The 21,288-nt window shown below is 42.2% G+C and overlaps 1 protein-coding gene across 2 annotated transcripts in view; it reads right to left on the bottom strand.

Moving 5' to 3' along the window:
• Window positions 1-10,045: 10,045 nt before the first annotated feature.
• PDZD2 (PDZ domain containing 2) overlaps window positions 10,046-21,288 on the bottom strand; it is a 454,029-nt gene continuing 442,786 nt past the window's right edge. For both annotated transcript variants that reach the window (XM_082251798.1, XM_082251799.1), the window contains exon 24: window positions 10,046-10,381. In XM_082251798.1, coding sequence (XP_082107924.1) covers window positions 10,215-10,381 — 167 coding nt within the window. In that variant the 3' untranslated portion in view covers window positions 10,046-10,214. The remainder of the gene's footprint in view (window positions 10,382-21,288) is intronic.

Below are 21,288 nucleotides of genomic sequence, written 5' to 3' on the forward strand. Positions count from 1 at the left end.
ACATGTTCCTGCAATAGGCTTGAGGATAGCGGGTGCTGCAGCAACAACCAGCTGGAGACTGGAAACCTCACAGACCAGTGTAAATATTTTCCAGCACACCGAGGATCTTCAAATAGCGTCCAAACATTTTTATTGAAGAATGATCTCGTCACAGCAAGGAGGTGCAACGTTTCAGAGCACATGCCTGACTAAGGGGACGTTAGTTGAAGATCCCTGGAGTGCTGGCAAATATGTACACTGATTGGCTAGAACAGTGTTTCTCAACTCCTGTCCTCAGGACCCACTAACAGGCCAGGTTTGCAAGATAACTGAAATACATCACAGGTGATATCATTTGCTGCTCAGTGATTGCAGTACTCTAGTCTGCATCTCCCCAAGGAAATACTTAAAATCTGGCCTGTTAGTGGGTCCTGAGGACAGGAGTTGAGAACCACTGTGCTAGAAGGTCTTACCACATTAGTACAGGATGCCCCAGTCACTTCACGGATTCTTTCCAGATGCTTCTGTCTCCTGACGGAGATGTGGACATGGCACTGGAGATATCCTTCACATCCTCTGGCATGCCCATAACTTGCGACATTGTGGTCTCAAGTCCACAGTATCATTCCATAATTCACCAATTACTCTGTGCCAAAAATCCTCACTTTTTTTCTGTTTTACCACAATACATTCCGATTAGTAGTTATAAGCATTCTGTCTTGGTCCATAGGATTAATGCAGCTCAGGCTGGTATACCTGCACTTTTCAGATTGCTCAACCCACTCATAACTGGTTTGGCAGAATAGATGACATTATGCTCATGGAAGACCTTACAATTTCCCTCAGGAACACGACTACGAAATGTTGCAATTCCTGGTTTTATTGGCTCAAATATTGTCTCACAGATTGCATATTGCAGCTTACCAGTTCTTAGAGGTGATGGCTGCATTAGTTTTCTTTTTTAGGCTTTCTTTCCTCTATTTTCATCTGGTGAGCAGCCAGCACGGCTGTTTTTCACCAGCTTAAGCTCTCCAGTGGAATGTATCCGTTTACATGGATGGGACAAACAACTTAACACTGACAGGGGTGATTAAAATGATCAACTTTTATTTAATCGTGCAAATCCTTTATCCCAAAAGGGAAAAAAATGTTTGCTGTAACTGATTATAAAGTGTGAGCTGGAGTTTGGCTTCAATTTAAAGCAACCTGGCAAGAGGGGCTCCCCCCCATCTCTGTTACTTTTTTCACAATACATACTGTATATTACATTGTATAAGTGCCACATGGATTCCCTCTCTTATGGTAGATCCAATCATACAGGTGGTCTCCTAGACCAACTAGGTTTGGTCCATCCCCAATCTCACTTTCTATTTACACTCTGAAAGTTCTTCAAGAGAGGACGGGAAGGAAAGGAAAAGAGGGGACGGGAAGGAAAGGAAAAAAGGGGACGGGAAGGAAAGGAAAAAAAGGGGACGGGAAGGAAAGGAAAAAAAGGGGACGGGAAGGAAAGGAAAAGAGGGGACGGGAAGGAAAGGAAAAGAGGGGACGGGAAGGAAAGGAAAAGAGGGGACGGGAAGGAAAGGAAAAGAGGGGACGGGAAGGAAAGGAAAAGAGGGTGTGGGAAGGAAAGGAAAGGAAAAAGAAAGGAGTAAGATAGTGAGGGCCCCAAAAGGCCACGTAATAAATGCAAAGCATTGCAGGGTTTTATAGAATATCCAGAAAGGTAATGCCACCTTAGCTCACTAGATGGCAGTCTTGCTTAACTTTAACCTATCAATTTACCCATACAAGGAAAAATGCATAAAATCTATGATGTTTTTATTTTTCAATTTCAAACAACCTGCCAAGAGGGACTGTTCCCCCCTCCCATCACTGTTACTTTTTTCATATTATATACTGTATAGTACATTGTATAAGTTCCCCATGGATTTCCTCTCTTATGGTAGATTCAATGATACAGGTGGTCTCCTAGACCACCTAGGTTTGGTCTATTCCCCAATCTCGTTTTCTAGTTACACTCTGAAAGTTCTTCAAGAGAGGATGGGAAGGAAAGGAAAAGAGGCGACGGGAAGGAAAGGAAAAGAGGCGACGGGAAGGAAAGGAAAAGAGGCGATGGAAAGGAAAAGAGGAGACGGGAAGGAAAGGAAAAGAGGAGATGGGAAGGAAAGGAAAAGAGGAGACGGGAAGGAAAGGAAAAGAGGAGACGGGAAGGAAAGGAAAAGAGGAGACGGGAAGGAAAGGAAAAGAGGGGACGGGAAGGAAAGGAAAAGAGGAGACGGGAAGGAAAGGAAAAGAGGGGACGGGAAGGAAAGGAAAAGAGGAGACGGGAAGGAAAGGAAAAGAGGAGACGGGAAGGAAAGGAAAAGAGGGGACGGGAAGGAAAGGAAAAGAGGGGACGGGAAGGAAAGGAAAAGAGGAGACGGGAAGGAAAGGAAAAGAGGAGACGGGAAGGAAAGGAAAAGAGGAGACGGGAAGGAAAGGAAAAGAGGAGACGGGAAGGAAAGAAAAAGAGGAGACGGGAAGGAAAGGAAAAGAGGAGACGGGAAGGAAAGGAAAAGAGGAGACGGGAAGGAAAGGAAAAGAGGGGACGGGAAGGAAAGGAAAAGAGGAGACGGGAAGGAAAGGAAAAGAGGAGACGGGAAGGAAAGGAAAAGAGGAGACGGGAAGGAAAGAAAAAGAGGAGACGGGAAGGAAAGGAAAAGAGGGGATGGGAAGGAAAGGAAAAGAGGAGACGGGAAGGAAAGGAAAAGAGGAGATGGGAAGGAAAGGAAAAGAGGGGACGGGAAGGAAAGGAAAAGAAAAAGAAGGAGTACGATAGCGAGGGCCCCAAAGGCCATAGATTGTAAGCTCTAACGAGCAGGGCCCTCTAGTTCCTCCTGTTTTGAACTGTATTGTAACTGTATTGTCTTCCTTCACATTGTAAAGCGCTGCGCAAACTGTTGGCGCTATATAAATCCTGTATAATAATAATATAATAATACAATAAATGCAAAGTGTCGCAAGGCTTTATAGAATATCCAGAAAGGCAATGCCAACTTAGTTCACTAGATGGCAGTCTTGCTTTACATTAACCTCAATTTACCCATACAAGGAAAATAAAAGAATACATAAAGTCCATGATGTTTTTGTTTTTTTATTTTTTTTGCAAAAAACTACTAAAAACAAGATCCGATATCTGATTTACATAGCTGAGGAAAAGCAGCAATAAAAATGTACAGTCTATTTAGTGTTATTTCACGCATTTCTTTTTTTGTGTCATGTACAAGGCATCTCCGACAATCAACAGAGTTATATAAACAAAATATACAATATAATACAACAGTGATTATGGTAGATCCAATCATACAACAGATCTGTGTCTAGTGAGAAAATTGATTTTACAACAGGTTACAAACCGTATGTTTCTAATGCAGGGCACAATTCATCTTTTATTTTCTGTGACTAATAGATATTCTAAACCATGATAGAAAAAAAAAAAGTCTTTTGTTTGAACGATCAATCTCGGGGACTGGAAAACAAAAACTTCTGATTGGTTGAGAGCCTCCACCTAGCAAAACCGCCATTTTAATGTCCATATTCCTTGGGGGAAATGTATTAAGTCTGATTTGTGAATCTGTGAAATTGTTCCCTGGTTATCTTGGGAAATGGTGGGTTCCTATTTCTGGTCACAAAAGTGGAATATTCTGGACGCTAATAGTAAATGTACATTTTTGGGCTAAAAATTAACGGGGAGTCACACTCCACACCTTAGTCAATGTTTCCCTTATATGTTCTGAGTTGTAGTACCTAGTGGTCTTCTCCTTCTAGGTTACCTATGTGCAATGGAAAGGTAATCACACCTAAGAATTTAACTGTAAACCCAACTCAAATATTTTAGTTTTGCATAATTGCTGGCGAGTCAAATCATTTGTTGGGTTCTTCTAAATTTCAGAACTCCAACTTCTGCAGAACTGCAGCATTAATTGCAATGGCAAGTGATGATGTCACAACCCCAATAGGTGTAGAATTGGGGAGTGTAGGCAGTGACATCTTTGTTATGGCATTGTTGATGGGGCAGAGATTCAAACCATTGTGGGAAATCTCTCCAATGGTGGCCCCAGAAGAATACTAATACTCACCAAAAACCAAAATGAGATTGGCCTTTGAAGGGAACCCCTGACTGATGGACCAGCTCTGAGAACTTTCTTCAGTGAGCAACTGCCCTGGAACTAGCATGGGCCACTTTAGCCATGGAACCATTATATGGGAAGCCTTTGAGTTGACCCATACTTTAGTCAATCAGGGCCATGTGGTTGAAGATATTGGTTGATTGCCTTCAAGTCTTGCTGATTCTAAACCTGTTCTGCTAGTGCAGTCAGTTGAAGGACTGGGCCAATCATAGAACTAAACACAAAACATGATGTCATGCAATTACATCACAACACTGGAGCTGAAAGGGAGACGTAAAAATGTAATTATGGGAGGAGCTAGTGCATTATTATTATTACTACAACACATTTGAGCAATCATCTATCACGATCAACCCATCTAAACCCAGGCAATAATTGAGCCATGGTAGACAAATCAATTGGGTTTAGACTGGCATTAGGCAAAACACGCATTCATCATAAGAAGCTTACTGACCATACATACAGTACAAGTGTGACTCGTAACTCGTAAGAGACAGATAGTGAAATTACTTTGAGTGACTAAATCATGCAGATAATTTAGGGGTTGATGGCTATAGATAAAAATATCCCATTATATGGCACAGCATCCAGTTTTCATATACATTTTCTATTCTTTATGGGACCCCATCATATCATGGGGTTCCCCTGGCTGCATTTCTAGATTCTCTTGCAGCAGGTGCTGCTACTTCTGGTGACATCTGGTACTGCAGTCCCTCCAGCTAGATAAACGTTAACCTGTTACTTTTACCAGCATATGTAGGACAACTGTCATTAATGAAATAGGTTGCTCTGGTGTACAATTTCTAAAAATACCAGTTACCTTATTGTCATGTGGTAACAAAACTTCCAGGATACCTGACCTACAGCAAGCAGACAGCAAGTAAAGTTGATCTCCTGGTCAGCATGCTAGGTCAGTAATATACAAGAACCTGTGCCGCTGGTTGGCATGACAATTAGCCAGTTGGTATTTACAGAAGAACTAATACCAACACTGAAGATCAGGCAGGGTGTGGTCCTTGCATATAGTCAATGCTTTCTCTAGATGCCAAAGGAGCCCAAGAAATCCAAGCACACACACTGGAATCTTTGACTTTATCTCCAACTCAGGCATCCGCCAATACTCCTCCCTCCATCCAATTCGATCCAGGTCCCTCACCTCCACATAGACACCTGCATTGGTCTAATACATGGTGGAGGGGCTTAGGTGAGCTAGTGCATTGGTTGAGGAGTTCAGAAAAGGATCCCAGGGTTCAGGAACTCCCATGGAACATAGAAGAACATTAACCAGTTATAAATTTAGAAGCACTGTTATATATACTGGTGAAAGTGACAGGTTTACTTTAAAGACAACCTTTTCAAATGCTAAAAAGCGGCCTTAGAAGCCTCTAACAGAAGCCACCACTCTCTGACTTCGATACCATATAGGACAGTGATGGCAAACCTTGGCACCCCAGATGTTTTGGAACTACATTTCCCATGATGTTCTACTACACTGCAGAGTACATGAGCATCATGGGAAATGTAGTCCCAAAACATCTGGGGTGCCAAGGTTTGCCATCACTGGTATAGGAGTTCTTGAGCAATGACATCACCTAAAGTGAAGATAATTTGGTTAAGAATTACTACATGGGAACTAGCCTAGATCCGATGAGCCATCAACAGCCTTTGAAACAGGTGTCTGGCTTCATGACAGGTTCCTGTTAGCCAATGCTCTGTAAGTGCACAGTGATGGATATTCATCTTTCTGTAACTTTGGTCCTTCTGCTGTCTACATAGGAGCTGTAGGCCGAGGAGAACCTTTGATGTTACTATACCAGCATTGGGTTCACTTTTTTTACTGTGGTGCATTGCAGTAATGCCTGCATTAGCACATTGCAATGGCATGCATTTTGAAAAGCACCCCAACACAGTAGGGCAATGCAACTCCAACACGCATGTGCTGCAGTGCACCACCAGGGCACGCTCTGTGCTGCCAAATATAATATGTCCCATTTCTTTGGACATTTTGGAGCACTGCCAGCCCCATTCATTTGAATAGGATGTACTTAACACAACACACATCACTGCATGTGTGTTAATGCAATGCGCCGCACAGGAAAAGTGTGAACCTAGCCAGGTCAAAAAAAAGATTACATTTTTAAAAAGATTAAAATTTCAATTTAATTAGCAAGAAAAGAGTTACCATTTACCTCTTACAACAAACACGTTCAGTTTATGGATATACAGCCATCAGAAAAAATTGCCATGGGCTGTTTGAAACGGAAGACCTCAGAAATCAGCCAGGCTGAGGCACAGACACTAGTGGTTAGTAAGAGTGCTGAAATGGACACCTATCTGGTTCTACAAGAGCATCCCCTATAAATACCAATATGGCTCAACATAGCTGATTTGGGAGGACTCAGACCCTACATAGCCCTCAGCACAAGTAATGAAAATGAGGATTATAATCTATGGAAAGCGAAAAGAATTAAACTCTTTCTTAAAGTACCTCCTTAAACTGGTGCAACACTTGCAGATATTTGCTCTATATTAAAAATACTTTTGTTATAAGGTTTAGAGTTAAAACTTTTTTTTTTTCTATTAGGAAAAATATTATAGCAATTTCAAATTTACACAGACGTTTCCTTAAATTTTTTTTATAGATACTGAAAATATCAGCATGCTTTAACATTAAGTCTTACATAAGGCATAGAACGTGTACAGTGCAGTATGAAACGGCAATCAGATTTCAGATACAACTTTGATAACATAGACTCTGATTGGCTGCGGAGGATAACCGCACAGTGCTCTCTATTGTACACGTTTGTTGAAGGTATTTGTCTGTTTATGACAGTGGTTTTACTTGAGGTTGTAGTAATAGATGTGAGATACTATCATGTAAAAAATAGATTCACTTTTACAGCCATGTTACAGTACGTTATACTCAAATCTGTTAAAACTATTACCACTTCTATTTTGTATTCTCTTTAAAATAAAACTATCTTAGGTGAATCTAGATTAGTGCTCTATATAAAACATATATGGCAAATCGTTTACGGGGAACGGTGAAGAATTGGTAGAAAAATGTGCAAGTGGTGTAATAGGAATCACCTGCAATATGACAAACTGGACAGCAGGTGGAGCTAGTCACTCAATTATTCAAGTACGACTCCCACAAAAGACAATTTTCTTACTACAGAATAAATGTGCACTCCATTTGTACAATTCCCATAAAGCTGAAGCTATTTTCCACAATATTTTGCTGCTTTTTAACATTGCTTTCACAGCAAAACTGGGTTTTGCCTATCAATAAAAAAGGGAAATTAATTTTTCACCTGTCTTAAAGCGTAACTCCACTTTTGATGAGAAAAAAAATATTCCCCTCTGGGTGATCTCTGTACATTCCAAGGATTTTAACAAACTTTGTTGCAGATTCCTACCTTTTGTTATTCAGAAGAAATCATTGTTTTAGCCTCTGTGACGAGTGGGTCTAATAGGAGTGGGTTCATAGATATCAGCTGTGGCAGCTGCAGGGCTCTAATGAAGAAATCTGCTGGGCCTGCATCCCCTTAGATGTGTTCCTATTGGGAGTATCTCACCAAAAATGACATTTGTGTTGCAGGGGATGCCAGAAATCTGACTTGTATCTTAGGCAGACTTGTGGGAAAATTGGTGAGCCAATCACACAAGCAGGAAATTATGTTTCTGGCATTGATCGACCGATATCGTTTTTTTACCGCCGATACCGATATTTTGGTCATCGGATATCGGTATCAGCCGATATCTGCCGATATTTTCGGACATTGAAAAAATGTATTTACTGTAAATAATTTAGTTACTGTGGTGGAGGGATCTGGGGGTCTAAAAGACCCCAAACCCCTCCTCTGCACTTAAAAGCATTCAAAACGCCAAGTTTGGCTGTTTTGAATGCTGTACGTTTTTTGAATTTGGCACTGCCAGTACTCGGCGGTGCCCATTTCAAAGAAATGGAGACCCCGTCAGATGGTGGCGGTGAAGGTAGGATGCCTGGGTCTTACCGTGAGACAGGACACCCGGGCGAGCCGCAGAAGTCGGCAGGAGGGCATCCCCTCCCGCTCCTTGGAATGACAGCCGAGTGGCTTCTCAGCCTCATCGGTTGTCATTACAAGACAGCCGACCGTTGGCTATGGACACCGATACCGGGGTGATGCCTCTAGCTGCAGGCATTACCCCGGTACATGCACTTTCCCGAAATATCGGCACATCAAAAGGCTGATTCCGATATATCGGGGAAAGTGCATATCGGCCCTCGATATATCGGCTTTGCCGATAATCGGTCGATCACTAGATTCTGGGGTGTGGTCAGTATACATTCTGTGTACAGGACACCTCCAGGTGGCCATATTGCATTGCATTTTCAGAAAAGTACAATAGCTGAAGAGTGAAAAGGAAAGGTAGTTTTTAACATTTAATTACAATATGATTTGTGCCGCAATTGTATACGCTATATTGTTTTTTCTTTATTTGCTATTTTGTTTTTCCCCCACGAAAGTGGAGTTACCCTTTAAGTTTTGTTTAAGTTTTTGTTCCCCTCCTTATCATTTTACAGGTTTATCAATTTATAGAAAACCAGCAATGAAGAATGAGGAAAAGAAGGCGATATCTGGAGCAAATAAATGGTAGAGTTTGCCAGGTTTACGTAGCTAGCTCTTTTTGCTGGATATTGTTCATAAACTAGAATGGATGGTGCAGTATGGCTGTCACTGAGAAGAATGGATGCAAGACTTGACAGGCTACCTGAATGGCAGCATGAGAAATGCTCACACACACAGTGTAGTTACCCGACTCACTAAAATTGAATAGGCTAACACACCTCTTGCCTATGTGCAGCCAAGATTAAACCTTGCCTTCTGAGAATTATCAGTTCTGCCAAGACAGAACGCTTTCAGGACCTAGACCTTTAAGATTTTCTGCATACTTATCTTGAATACAGCTAAGCTGTCACTTGAAACAGAGATTATTTGAGTTGATAAAGCACATCTGTTTCAAGAGACAGCCTATCTGTAAGAGAAGTATGCAACTGGGTGGAAAATATATTTAAGAGGACACGATTTAGGGTGAGCTTTAACAGTTGGCAGCTATTTCAGGCAATGGTAAAATTGTAAGAGATTGAGTTAAGGGATATAACACATCTTACAATTTTACCATTGCCTGAAATAGCTGCCAACTGTTAAAGCTCACCCTAAATCGTGTCCTCTTAAATATATTTTCCACCCAGTTGCATACTTCTCTTTACAGGCAGGCTGTCTCTTGAAACAGATGTGCTTCAACCCTTAACAACTGTCTCCACTCAATAAATGACAGAAAGCATCTCTTACAATTTTACCATTGGGTGATGCCTGGCAACTGTTAAAGCCAAACCTAAAATTGTGCCCTCTTAAAGATTTTCCACCCAACGGTATATTTCCCCTGATTACTGCTAAGTTGTCTCTTGAAATAGATGTGGCTTATTCTAGAACATCTATTTCCACTCACAAATAGAGAAAGCTGCTCCTACAGTTTTACAATCGGCTGAGTAGCTGCTCATCAGCTGTTAAACCGGTTATAGCCAAATGCAAAACAATGTTTTTTTCCAACATCCACCCAGTTGTATATTCCCTTGACAGATAAGTTGACTCTTGAAAAGGATGCAATTTCTTTCTGAACAAATCAGCCGATATTCACTGTCAGTAACATGGGATCTGTTCAACTATCACCCAGGATGCATTCTCTAAAATATTGGTTTAGCAAATAACTTACTTGGAGCTTAGTAGGTACTTTTTAAAGTCTACTGATGAACCTAGCAAACCCATTAATGATGGTTGGCACTGCATGGCACCAAACGTTATGTAATGTAAAGGTAGATGTTAAATATAAAACTGCTCTGGTAATCTTCTCACTGCATACTGGATCACATGTTCTTCCATGGCACCACAGCGATGTTGGGTGGGTCGATTACAGCCTCCAATAGATCAGTCCTGTACAATAAAGCCACCATTCTCCACTATGAATAGAGCCAGAAGGAGACTGTATATCGGATAAGTGATCAGAAACACTGAGGTTTGATCCTCATACTGCAGTCCTGTGCTTCCTGATCAACAACTGCACAGGTCCCTCTGGAACCGACTTAATGATATTCCAGGCGTCATAGTGCATGAGGCCAATCAAGGTTTTTCCACCAATTGAAATGATTTCGTCCCCTACTTCTATTCTTCTTGCTTGCTCAGCAGCGCCACCTATAAAACAAAACAGAAGTAAAGCTCAGTTTTACATCATTCATAACAGGTTTATTTATTAGTATTAATTACAGATGTACAATTTTACATCTTGGAGTGCTGTAAGGGACATACACAGGGATTACATGAAATGTTTGCAATGACAAGTACATAACATGTATAAACCAGGGGCGGACCTACCATTTGTACAGAGTCTGCATCTTTACAAGGGCCCTGTGGTAGTTAGAGGCACATTTATACTAGATGTGGGTCAGGTGGACGTCGGTCTTCTAGTCTGTAATACCCAACTGGTGTTAGGCAGTAAGTACCCCCACACCAGGGTGGCACTGAGATATACAGAATGCCTTTCCCATTCATCATATAGAATAGAAATGAAGGGGTGGGGTGTTCATCTCATCCTAAATGTGTATTATGATCCATGAAAGGGGGTATGGCAAAGGATAATCATTATCTCTATCTAGCTATACATCTAAAGTGTTTGTACTTGGCAGCAGTCAAAGGGCAGGAAGGAAGGAGGACACAATTGCTTTTGTCCACCACTGGTTAATACAAGTTACAGTAAACTGACAGAGGCGGAACAAGGTTATGTCTCTGTCAGTTTACCATACCTGGTGACATTGGTTGGAAGAGAAGAGAGCCAGCCCATGGAGTGCATTCTATTGATGCTCCAGAGTTGAGCATATTAGCCCTTGCTTGTGGGAGCATTTCTTTGGGTACCATCCCCTAGCTGCCTAGCTTGATTCCCTTTGTGGTGGATCGGTTCAGTCACCGGCTCTCCTGGATCCCAGGTACACACACTCTTCAGACACAACGCATTAGGAATTACAGCCATCTGTGGTTTCAATGTATTCCTGAAGAAGCAGGGCACCCTGCGAAACATGTCAAGGATTGATTGGATCTTCCTTCCCTGGTTGGGATGATCTCACTATGTAACATTGTGGTATCCCCTATGGTGGGCGAACTATATTAGAGCAGCTGCTGCCCCTCACTGCCGATCCCTTCACTGGCTTCCACTAGCCCAGCGTATAAAATTCAAAATGCTAACCACAACATACAAAGCCATCCTTTACACTGCCCCAATCTACATCACTGACCTCATCTCCAGATATAGCCCAAATTGTCCACTCTGATCTTCCCAAGACATCTTGCTCTCAAAGCTCCCTCATCACCTTCTCCCATGATGCTCGTCTTCAGGACTTCTCTAGAACCTCTCCCATCCTCTCGAACTCCCTATCTTAGTATGGCCGGTTAGCGCCTACCCTGTCCACCTTCAGGTGATCCTTGAAAACTTAATTTACTCAGGGAAGCCTACCCCACCTCCACCTAAAACTGTATTTCGGCCATAAGAACATCCCCTTCAGCTATTACCTTTTGTAGCACCTCCCTGTCCCTTTAGATTGTAAGTTCCATGAGCAGGGCCCTCCTATTCCTTCTGTATTGAACTGTGTTGTAATTGTACGGTTTCACTTTATATTGTAAAGCACTTTGCAAACAGCACAATATAAATCCTTTATAATAATATGTAACCCCGGGGGTGGAGTGTGTGGCAACCACTGTGGCTATCCTATATTTAAAGAGTTGGCTGCTCTCACACCCAGATATGACAACTAAACCATAAAAGACGCCACTGTACTCTACTGCTATTGATGTATGGTGTTTAATGTCTGGGGTGGCTGTATTTGGTGTAGTTTCTGCAGCTTTAATATGTATTTATCTTAGGTAAAATATATAAAAAGAATTCAGCCCTAATTATGGCTTCATATGTCTATTTTATGTCCATGCCCATATGCTTTGAATATGTATGAGCATAAATAAACGACTGTAAAATACAAAGCATAACCTTTGGGATTTTTTATGAAATGTTTGTTGGTAATAAAGACAGTTATAACAACACACAAAGAAAGAAAGACCTAAAGAGGGTTCTGTCTTGGTAGACTTGTATTTGAACGTGCAAGATTTGGTGCTTCCATCCTGCTGGCCTGCAGCCTCCTGGCTCTGTGCTTGCTTTAGCTCCAATTACAATCTGGATACCGCTCAGGCAATCAATGAATGCCGACTGCTGTAGGTGCACACCCAGGCTCGCCACCGAACATGAATGGAGAAAACGAAAAAATGGTGGCACACTGCAGCAAAGTCAAAATTTAAAAAGTGCTATTCTTGGTCACCAAGCCAGAACAAAAAATAAACAAAAAAGTATAAAATAAACAAAAGTGACCACCGCTATGTAGTGTATATCAAGCGTGTGTTAATTGTAAGGTGTGAGCTGCCAACAACCAAACTCAAAAGGGTTAAAGAATGAATTGTGTACAAAAAGGGTTGAAAACGGCGCTACCTTTTCAAGTGATTAAGTGCACTAAGTGAATAAATACTGTATCAAATAGGTAGTGATACTTAAATATATTAAATAAATTATAAAGTGCACAGGTGACTTACGGTCTAACCAGAGACCGATTTTTTGACCTCAGATAGTGCAATGATAGTGAAAGTGAAATAATAAAGTGCAAAGTGCTAGTGCAATAAACCCATAAAGAAAGATTAGGAGAGGCAGTGAATTTTATTCAAAATGATAAATATTTTACAGTGTAATCACACCAGTGGTACTGTTATGTTATTGAAACTTATAAATGGTGAATAAATCAAAAATTGAAAAAAACTCGAAAAAAACTCTTTAAGTATTTATGTGAGTAAAGAATTCAATTAGAAACCGATCTACATGAAAGAACTTTCAATATGAATAAAAAAGCTCCGGGTTGCATCCACCAGCGTGACCACTAGGTGTCGCACCCTATATACAACCTGCTGTAACTTCCGTGGAATAAGAGAAGATAATGCCCAGACGAATAATGTTTCGTCAGAGGCCGCTCCAGCAGACGTCCTCTGACGAAACGCGTAGGGTTTTTACGTCATTACGTCACTTCCGGCACTTGGAGCCAGGGCCGTGGAACGCGGAAGCTTCCTGGCTAAACTACTGATCGCGGACAGCCTACTCTGTGAGTCACTACTTTTGATTTTTCGGTTGTATTAAGATACGGCACCATGGGGTTTCCCTTCTTTCTTTGTATTTGAGGGATCAAAACCTAAAAACGGCATTCGTATAGGAGGAACCCCTGGGCATTATCTTCTCTTATTCCACAGAAGCTACAGCAGGTTGTATATAGGGTGCGACACCTAGTGGTCACGCTGGTGGATGCAACCCGGAGCTTTATTATTCATTTTGAAAGTTCTTTCATGTAGATCGGTTTCTACTTGAATTCTTTTTCACTTCTACTCACATAAATACTTAAGAGTTTTTTTTGAGTTTTTTTCAATTTTTGATTTATTCACCATTTATAAGTTTCAATAACATAACAGTACCACTGGTGTGATTACACTGTACAATATTTATCATTTTGAATAAAATTCACTGTCTCTCCTAATCTTTCTTTGTGGGTTTATTGCACTAGCACTTTGCACTTTATTATTGCACTATCATTGCACTATCTGAGGTCAAAAAATCGGTCTCTGGTCAGACTGTAAGTCACCTGTGCACTTTATAATTTATTTAATATATTTAAGTATCACTACCTATTTGATACAGTATTTATTCACTTAGTGCACTTAATCACTTGAAAAGGTAGCGCCGTCTTCAACCCTTTTTGTACACAATTCAAAGAAAAAAGTAGTTGACGCTTTTCACACTAATAGATCATGCTTATTCATATTAGCGCGATCTATTCGTGTGAAACGGGTCAACTACTTTTCTCTGTGTTTTTCGTTCTGCCTTGGTAACCAATAAAACACTTTTCATATTTGACTGCGCTGCAGTGTGCCACCATTTTAGCCTGGGTCTACATTTGTGCTTTGCTGGACATGGCATGTGATTTGCACAGGAAATCGCACCGCATTCCTGTGCACATCACAGGAGATGTCTGTGCGGTGCAATCTGAGCCATACATTTTGTATGGCTGAAAACGCATCTGCACCAAAATGGTGCAAGATCCCCCCCCCCCCCATCTGAATCACATCGTATGGGTGATGCAATTCTGGCAATCGCACATGGTTTTGCAACCCGTTTCATGTGTCGTCAACCTAACATTGACACCCGCATGGACACCGTTGGATTGCAATGCAGTGCGGGAGACGCACAGGATTTGCTGCATTTCCCTCATCGCATCAGTGTGAACCAGGGCTGACTGTGAAAAGCTGCTCTCTGCTACCATGAGAGGACGCTCTTTTGATGGGTGAATGAACAGCCCGTCTTCAGGGAATGATTTCTTCACAGCAAAGTGAGGTGTAAATGCATTTCTAAAAGTCTGAAGCCCAGACGGCTTGGAAACGGATTTCCTGTAGCGGTAACCAAACATTTTCATTGAGGCGGCAAGGAAGGCTAAAAAAAATGAAAAGCACTTTTATTCTAACAGCCGCCTTGTTTTAAAAATCCGTTTCTTAATTAGAACAGAGATTTTCTTTTCAGGCTAAGTGTAGCTGAATGTGTTTTATCCATCACTTTTCAATGTGGAATGATAATTGCCCTGGCCATTCTTTCCTAGCACTCCTAATAAGTAATTAGTGTTCTTAATCGCGTTCTTAATCGCTCCCAGTCTGTGTTAGAAATGCGCTAATTAATTTCATTAGTTGCAGTGTAGCCTGTAGAATATATTATGTTACTAATTGCAGGCCAAGCACAGTTTGATGTCATCTGGAATAACATCTCTCGGTATTAATTCCTGCTCTTTGCACGGAGGCAGAAAGTAAAACATGTACTTTATACCACTGACTGGCTGGTAATGCTGCGTTTTCCATAAGCCTGATGTATTAAATAATGTTCTATGCGGAGAAACAATTATAAGCAGGGCGGTCATTAATCATGTCAGACCCCCCCAGAGTTAGAGGAGGCTGTTGTGTAATACGGAGAAAGCACACTGAGGGTTTCGGGAATTTGGATGATTTCCCCGAGTTACAAATCACAGAATTCCATTGTGAAAGTATACTCTACTCTTTACTGTACAATCGCTCAGCACCAAATAGGAAGGTTACAAACAAAGTGGCTTAGTGGCTAGCAATTATGCCCTGCAGCACTGGGGTCTTCAACTCAAGTCCCACCCTGAACACCACCTGCATGGAGCTGGCATGTCCCCCCTGTGCTTGCGTTGGTTTCCTCGGGGTTCTCTGGTTTCCCCTTACACTTAAGAGAAGCAATTATAGGTAGGGTGGTCATTCACCACGTCACATCTCGGGTAGGTAGGTTGGTAGGTTAATTGAGACAGATGAAAAAAGGAAAGAACCAATCATCAGTGAAGCCATGTCTCAAAATGCAATGCTTGTCATATAACCCAATGCATTTTGTCCCGTTGGTGCACAGTTTTATTCATGTTTTTATGTTGTCTGCTTTGTGTGGTGATTCACGTAGGGCTGACTGTCCTATATGGGTGCTGTGAACTGTACCATAGCCAATTTTACCACATTATTTCGATATTTATTGGCTTTTTACATTTTGCAATAGAAGTAGGCACCTAAACATCATTACATGTCTGACTTGTCATTTTGTTAACCACTTCTGTACCTCTGGGTAAACTCCTTTCCAGGCGTACTTTTTCTTGTTTTATCTGTTTAGACTCCTGTCTAATCTGGCCCTAGTGTTTGTCTGTACAGTGCTGGGACAAGGTCATCTAGAGTCCAGGGTGAATATGCCAAATTATGCCCCCCCCCCGCCCCCCAAGATGTATGTGCATCCCTCCAAAAAAAAATCAGATTTTTGTACTCACGATAAAAAACATTTCTCTGAGTTCATCGATTGACACTTCTGGACGCTCCTTAAATCATACCTACTGGGTTATATTTCCTCTTCCAGGAGAAGGACTAGGCAGAACAAAAAACACCTGGCTACACCCATGGGCCGTACTCAGCTGGTATATAACCCCCTCTCTGCTCTAGGTATTCAGTTTAGTAGCAAGCAGTATTAGAAGTATCAAAACTCCACAGAGGGGTGGGTGCTGTGTCCGTTGATGAACTCAGAGAAATGGATTTTACAGTCAGTACAAAAATCCCATTTTCTCTTTCATTCATCAAAGGACAAAGCGCTACTAAATGAATATCTAGAGCAGGGAGGGGGCTTTATACCGACTGTGGATGGCCCATGGGCGTAGCCATGTGTGTTTGTTCTGCCTGGTTCTACTCCTGGAGGAGGCAATATAACCTAGTAGTTATGATTTAAGGAGCGCTGTGTCTATCGATGAACGAACGAATAAAAAAAAAAAAGAATTTGAGCACTAATCTGCATGCTAATCTCCAAAACATAAATTCCTCCTACTCCCAGTACAAATCTGCCCCCGGCTGAAATCCCCCCTCCCAGCACAAATCTTTGGTCCTCCCCACCCTCCCAGCTCAAATCCTCTCTCTCAGCATGTGCCCGTAGCACAAATCCTCACATCGTCACCCAAACCCCCCCCCCTCCAAGCACAAATCCCCCCCCCCCCAATTACCCATCCTAGAACATATTCCCGCACAAATACCCCTGCCCCCCCCCCCAAAAAAAAAACATTCCCCCTCTACATTATTACCTTTATAACACAAACCCCTCAAATCACCACTAGTAGCACACCTCCCCAAATTTTCCCTCCTAGAACAATTCTTACCCCCCTGCCACTCCCTCCCCAAATTCCCCTTCTCAACACAAATCCCCCCCCACCCATTTCTATGTGGTGTCCCCCACTTCACATGATACCACAATCCGACTCTAATCTTATTTTGAGGAATACAGTTTCGGGTTGTATGTTTTGAATGCCATGAAGATTGTAGCATCAGACTTCTCCTCTGTACTTGAAACACCACATAGCCTGATGCGAGAGCATGCTCCCTCATTGTTTTGGTTCCTCTCTTTTTATATTATGTTGGATTGTGATGTATGTATTCTGTTTTGTCTCTTTAAACCTCAATAAATACATATTAAACAAAAAAAAAAAAAACATGATACCACAGTGCCCAGGGAAGCTTCCCCTCCTGCCCACCCCTTGTGTTTGTATGCATGTAAAATAGAGTCTTTAGATTGTAAGGTGATTGTAATTGTGAGGGCAGGGACTGATGTGAATGTGCAATATATAAAGCTGTTAATAATTTGGTGGCGCTATAAAAATATCTGTAATAGATAAATTGAAAAAGTGATCCTGTGCCCAGACCATGCACACCAAAGTAGTTACAAAAGCTGAACAAGAGGTAAAACACTTTAATAAAAGCCCTCATTTATATCTGTATCTATAAGCATTGTGGATAAATCTGTCTTTGTTGGCATCTTTGAGAAGAAATAATTTCACATTACATGCAGTCAAAGAAATGGTATGGTAACGTGGTTGTAAACCCTTACATATACCCAGTAAAGTGACTTGCCTTAGGTGATACACAGCGATTAAACAAATCCTCCTACATAAAGTTGCAGCGGTTTATCTGCAGCCATCTGTCCCCTACATTCATTCAAAGTGCAGAATTTACACAGGATCTCTTAGCTCTACAAAGCTGGGGGTGGAGAGCTGAAGTTACACACTGCAGAGCTCAGGGAGGAGAGCTCTAAGAGCGGATTGGAGGGAAGGGACACACAGCATACAGAAGCAGAGATGAAACTGTCAATCACAGGTTGTGCCCACCCCTGTCACCTTTTTTCTTTTGGTGTCAGGAAAACTCTTCAGAAGTGACTCAAACTAATGGCAGAGGAATGAGGCAGAAGACCTAAATGACAATTAGTGTTCTTAATTGAGACAAGTAAGCACTATAGAAGGTATATGCTTTGTTCATATTTCATGTCTGAGGTTTACAAAAACTTTAAAGCTTTTTTACTGCTTGTTACGAAAATATAAATAGTTTAAAGTCCATAGTCTGGGCAAGATAACTTTAAAGAGAAACTGTCATCTTTCCTATGCAGTGCAAAGTGACAGTATCTCCGCAAAGGTCATCCCCGGCCCACTTACACTATCCTTGCCTGCGCTCCTTCACTGCAGCATTCTTCATTGAAAATGGTGCTAAACGTAGTCGTGTTATGGACCTCAGGGTGCAGTGACATAATTTCCTTAGTCATGCGACAGTGCTCAGGATCAAGGGAAGGAGTCTGTTAGATACTCCAGTATGCCCAGGACCATTGAGTACAGGTGTCAGCTTCGATGGATGGAGGAAGTAAGGAAGGAGCTGCAAGAAAGCGCAGGCAAGGTGAGTATAAGGGGGGCAAGAGAGGCTTTTGCAGAGACACTGTCCCTTTAGTAAAACAGAACTGTACATGTTTAACCATTTCCCGACCACCCGCTGCCTTTTTACTGCGGCTGGGTGGCTCTCCTGCGCAAACCGACATAGACCTACGTCAGTCACGCGCGGGAAGCAAGGGGGCGATCGCTCCCGTCCCCACTCGGCAGCGGGGAAGCCGATGCAGCGGGCAGGCGGCTCCGATTGCCACCTGACACCAGCAATCGCCCCCCCCCCCCCCCCCCCGCTGAGAGAGAAGAACGGTCAGCTGTTGTAAACACAGCTGACCGTTCTTCTCCCTGGAATGATCATAGAGCCCATGTGATCCTTCTAGGATCACATGTCTCTATGGTCATTTCAGAAGCCACGCCCCCCCTCCCACAGTTAGAATCACTACCCTAGGCTCACAACCCCTTGATCACCCACAGGGTTAACCCCTTCCCTGCCAATGGCATTATTACAGGTAATGGTGCATATTTTTAGCACTGATTACTGTAGTAATGTCACTGGTAACCCCAAAAGTGTCAAAAATGTCAGTTAGGGGTCCGATCTGTCCGCCACAATGTCGCGGTCCTGCAAAACATCGCAGATCGCCTCCATTACTAGTGATTTTGATTTTTTTATTTTTTTTTTTTTCGGAATGTTATATAGCAGAATGTGAAAAATATTGTGTTTTTTTTTCAAAATTGTCGTTCTTTTTTTGTTTATAGTGCAAAAAATAAAAATTGCAGAGGTGATCAAATACCACCAAAAGGAAGCTCTATTCGTGGGAAAAAAAGGACATCAATTTTATTTGGGTACAGCAACGCACGACCGCGCAATTGTCCATTAAAATAACGCCGTGCCGAATCGCAAAATAGGGCCTGGTCAGGTAGGGGGCAAATCCTTACGGTCTTAAAGTGGTTAAAGTATATTCTTGACTGTACATCAATCAGCACTAAAAATGAAAGTTCCCATCTGTGGGTGGTCTAAATTGGACCCTCTTGCCAAAATGTTTTGGATAGAGAGAAGGGTTAAAGGAGGTGTAAAGTCTCAAAGTTGTTCACCATAATACATTCAATGCATTAAGGTGAAAAACCTTTTCTGCTTCAGCTGCCCCCCTCAGCCCCCTTTTTTCTTACCTGAACCTGATCGTTCTAGCGACGAGTTTGAGCCCAGTGGCTCCAGCTGCTGTCTTGGGTCCTCATTGGATAGATTGATAGCAGCTGGAGCCATTGGCTCCCGCTGCTGTCAATCAAAACCAGTGACATGGGAGTCAGTGGCGGGGCAGAGTTCTTCTGTCAGTGTCAATGGACACAGCAGCGGGACTTGTGAGCGCGCCTGCACAGGTGCCCGAATGGAAAGCGGCTGTCCGTGGGGGCACCCAATAAAAAGGAGGAGCCATAAGCGACACTGGGGCACCCCAGAGGAAGAGGATCGGGGCTGCTCTGTGCAAAACTCTTGCACAGAGCAGGTAAATATAAAACGTTTATTTTTTTAAACAAACCTTTACAATCACTTTGTGTTGGCCAAAGATGGATCCAGGGAAAATACTGTGAGCTAAGTTTTAGGAAGTGGTGTGACAAATACTGATATGTCTGTTAGTAAATTAGTAATGTGCTAAGAGACTGAAGGGGAGAGCTGAGGGGTAGAGAGATAGACTGGTATTGGAAGCCAGGAGACATTATCAAGTGACCCAGGGAGAAGTGAAGAGGTCCAAAAGGACAGAGCCTTGGGGAACCCCAATAAAAAGAAGAAGAGAAGAGGAGGAGGTAGAGTTGTAGACAACACTGACAGAGGAGTGTTTAGATCAGGGGTCTCCAAACTTTCTAAACTAAAATCAGTTTACGGTCCTTCAGACTTTAGGAGGGCCAGACTTTGCCGAGTGGAAGTAAACAAATGTCCCATCATTGGTATTGGGGAGAAATAGCGCCTCATTGTTGGTATCAGTGGGAATAATAGTGCCCCATCATTGGTGTCATTTGGGGGAAAACTACCCCATCATTGGTTTAATTCGAGACTGTACAACAAAAATGTAACATGCATGGACAGCTTAAAGCCCAACTTTGGGCAACTAAAAAAAGTGCGGGCACAATGCTCGTTTAGATTTAGGGGGAACAAGTAAAATGATTTTAAAGCCTTGTTTTTTTATTTTTAAATAACAAACATGTTATACTCCCCTGCTCTGTGCAGTGGTTTTGCACAGAGCAGCTAGGATGCTTCTCTTCTCAGGTCCCACGCCAGTGCTCCTGGCTCCTCTCTTCTGGGCTGGATGCCCCCACAACAAGCAGCTTGCTCTGGGGGCACCCAAGCAGGCACGCTCCCACTGAAGGTTTGAGTTACCAAATGTCAGCCTCGAAACCTTAATGACTATGTGCAAAGAGGAGTGGGACAAAATCTCTCTCGTGATGTGCGCAAACCTGGTGGCCATCTACAAGAAACATCTGACCTCTGTGATTGCCAACAAGGGTTTTGCCACTAAGTACTATGTCATGTTTTGCGAAGGGGTCAAATACGTATTTCACTTAAAATGCAAATCAATTTATAACTTTTTTAAAATGCATTTTTCTGGATTTTTTTGTTGTTGTTCTGTCTCTCACTGATAAAATAAACCTACCATTAAAATTATAGACTGATCATTTCTGTGTCAGTGGGCAAACATACAAAATAAGCAGGGGATCAAATACTTTTTTCCCGTCACTGTAGGATCAAATTTCTGCCTAGCC

The sequence above is a fragment of the Pelophylax lessonae genome (assembly GCF_965119305.1).
Source record: "Pelophylax lessonae genome assembly, chromosome: 1".
NCBI classification, from domain to species: Eukaryota; Metazoa; Chordata; class Amphibia; order Anura; family Ranidae; genus Pelophylax; species Pelophylax lessonae.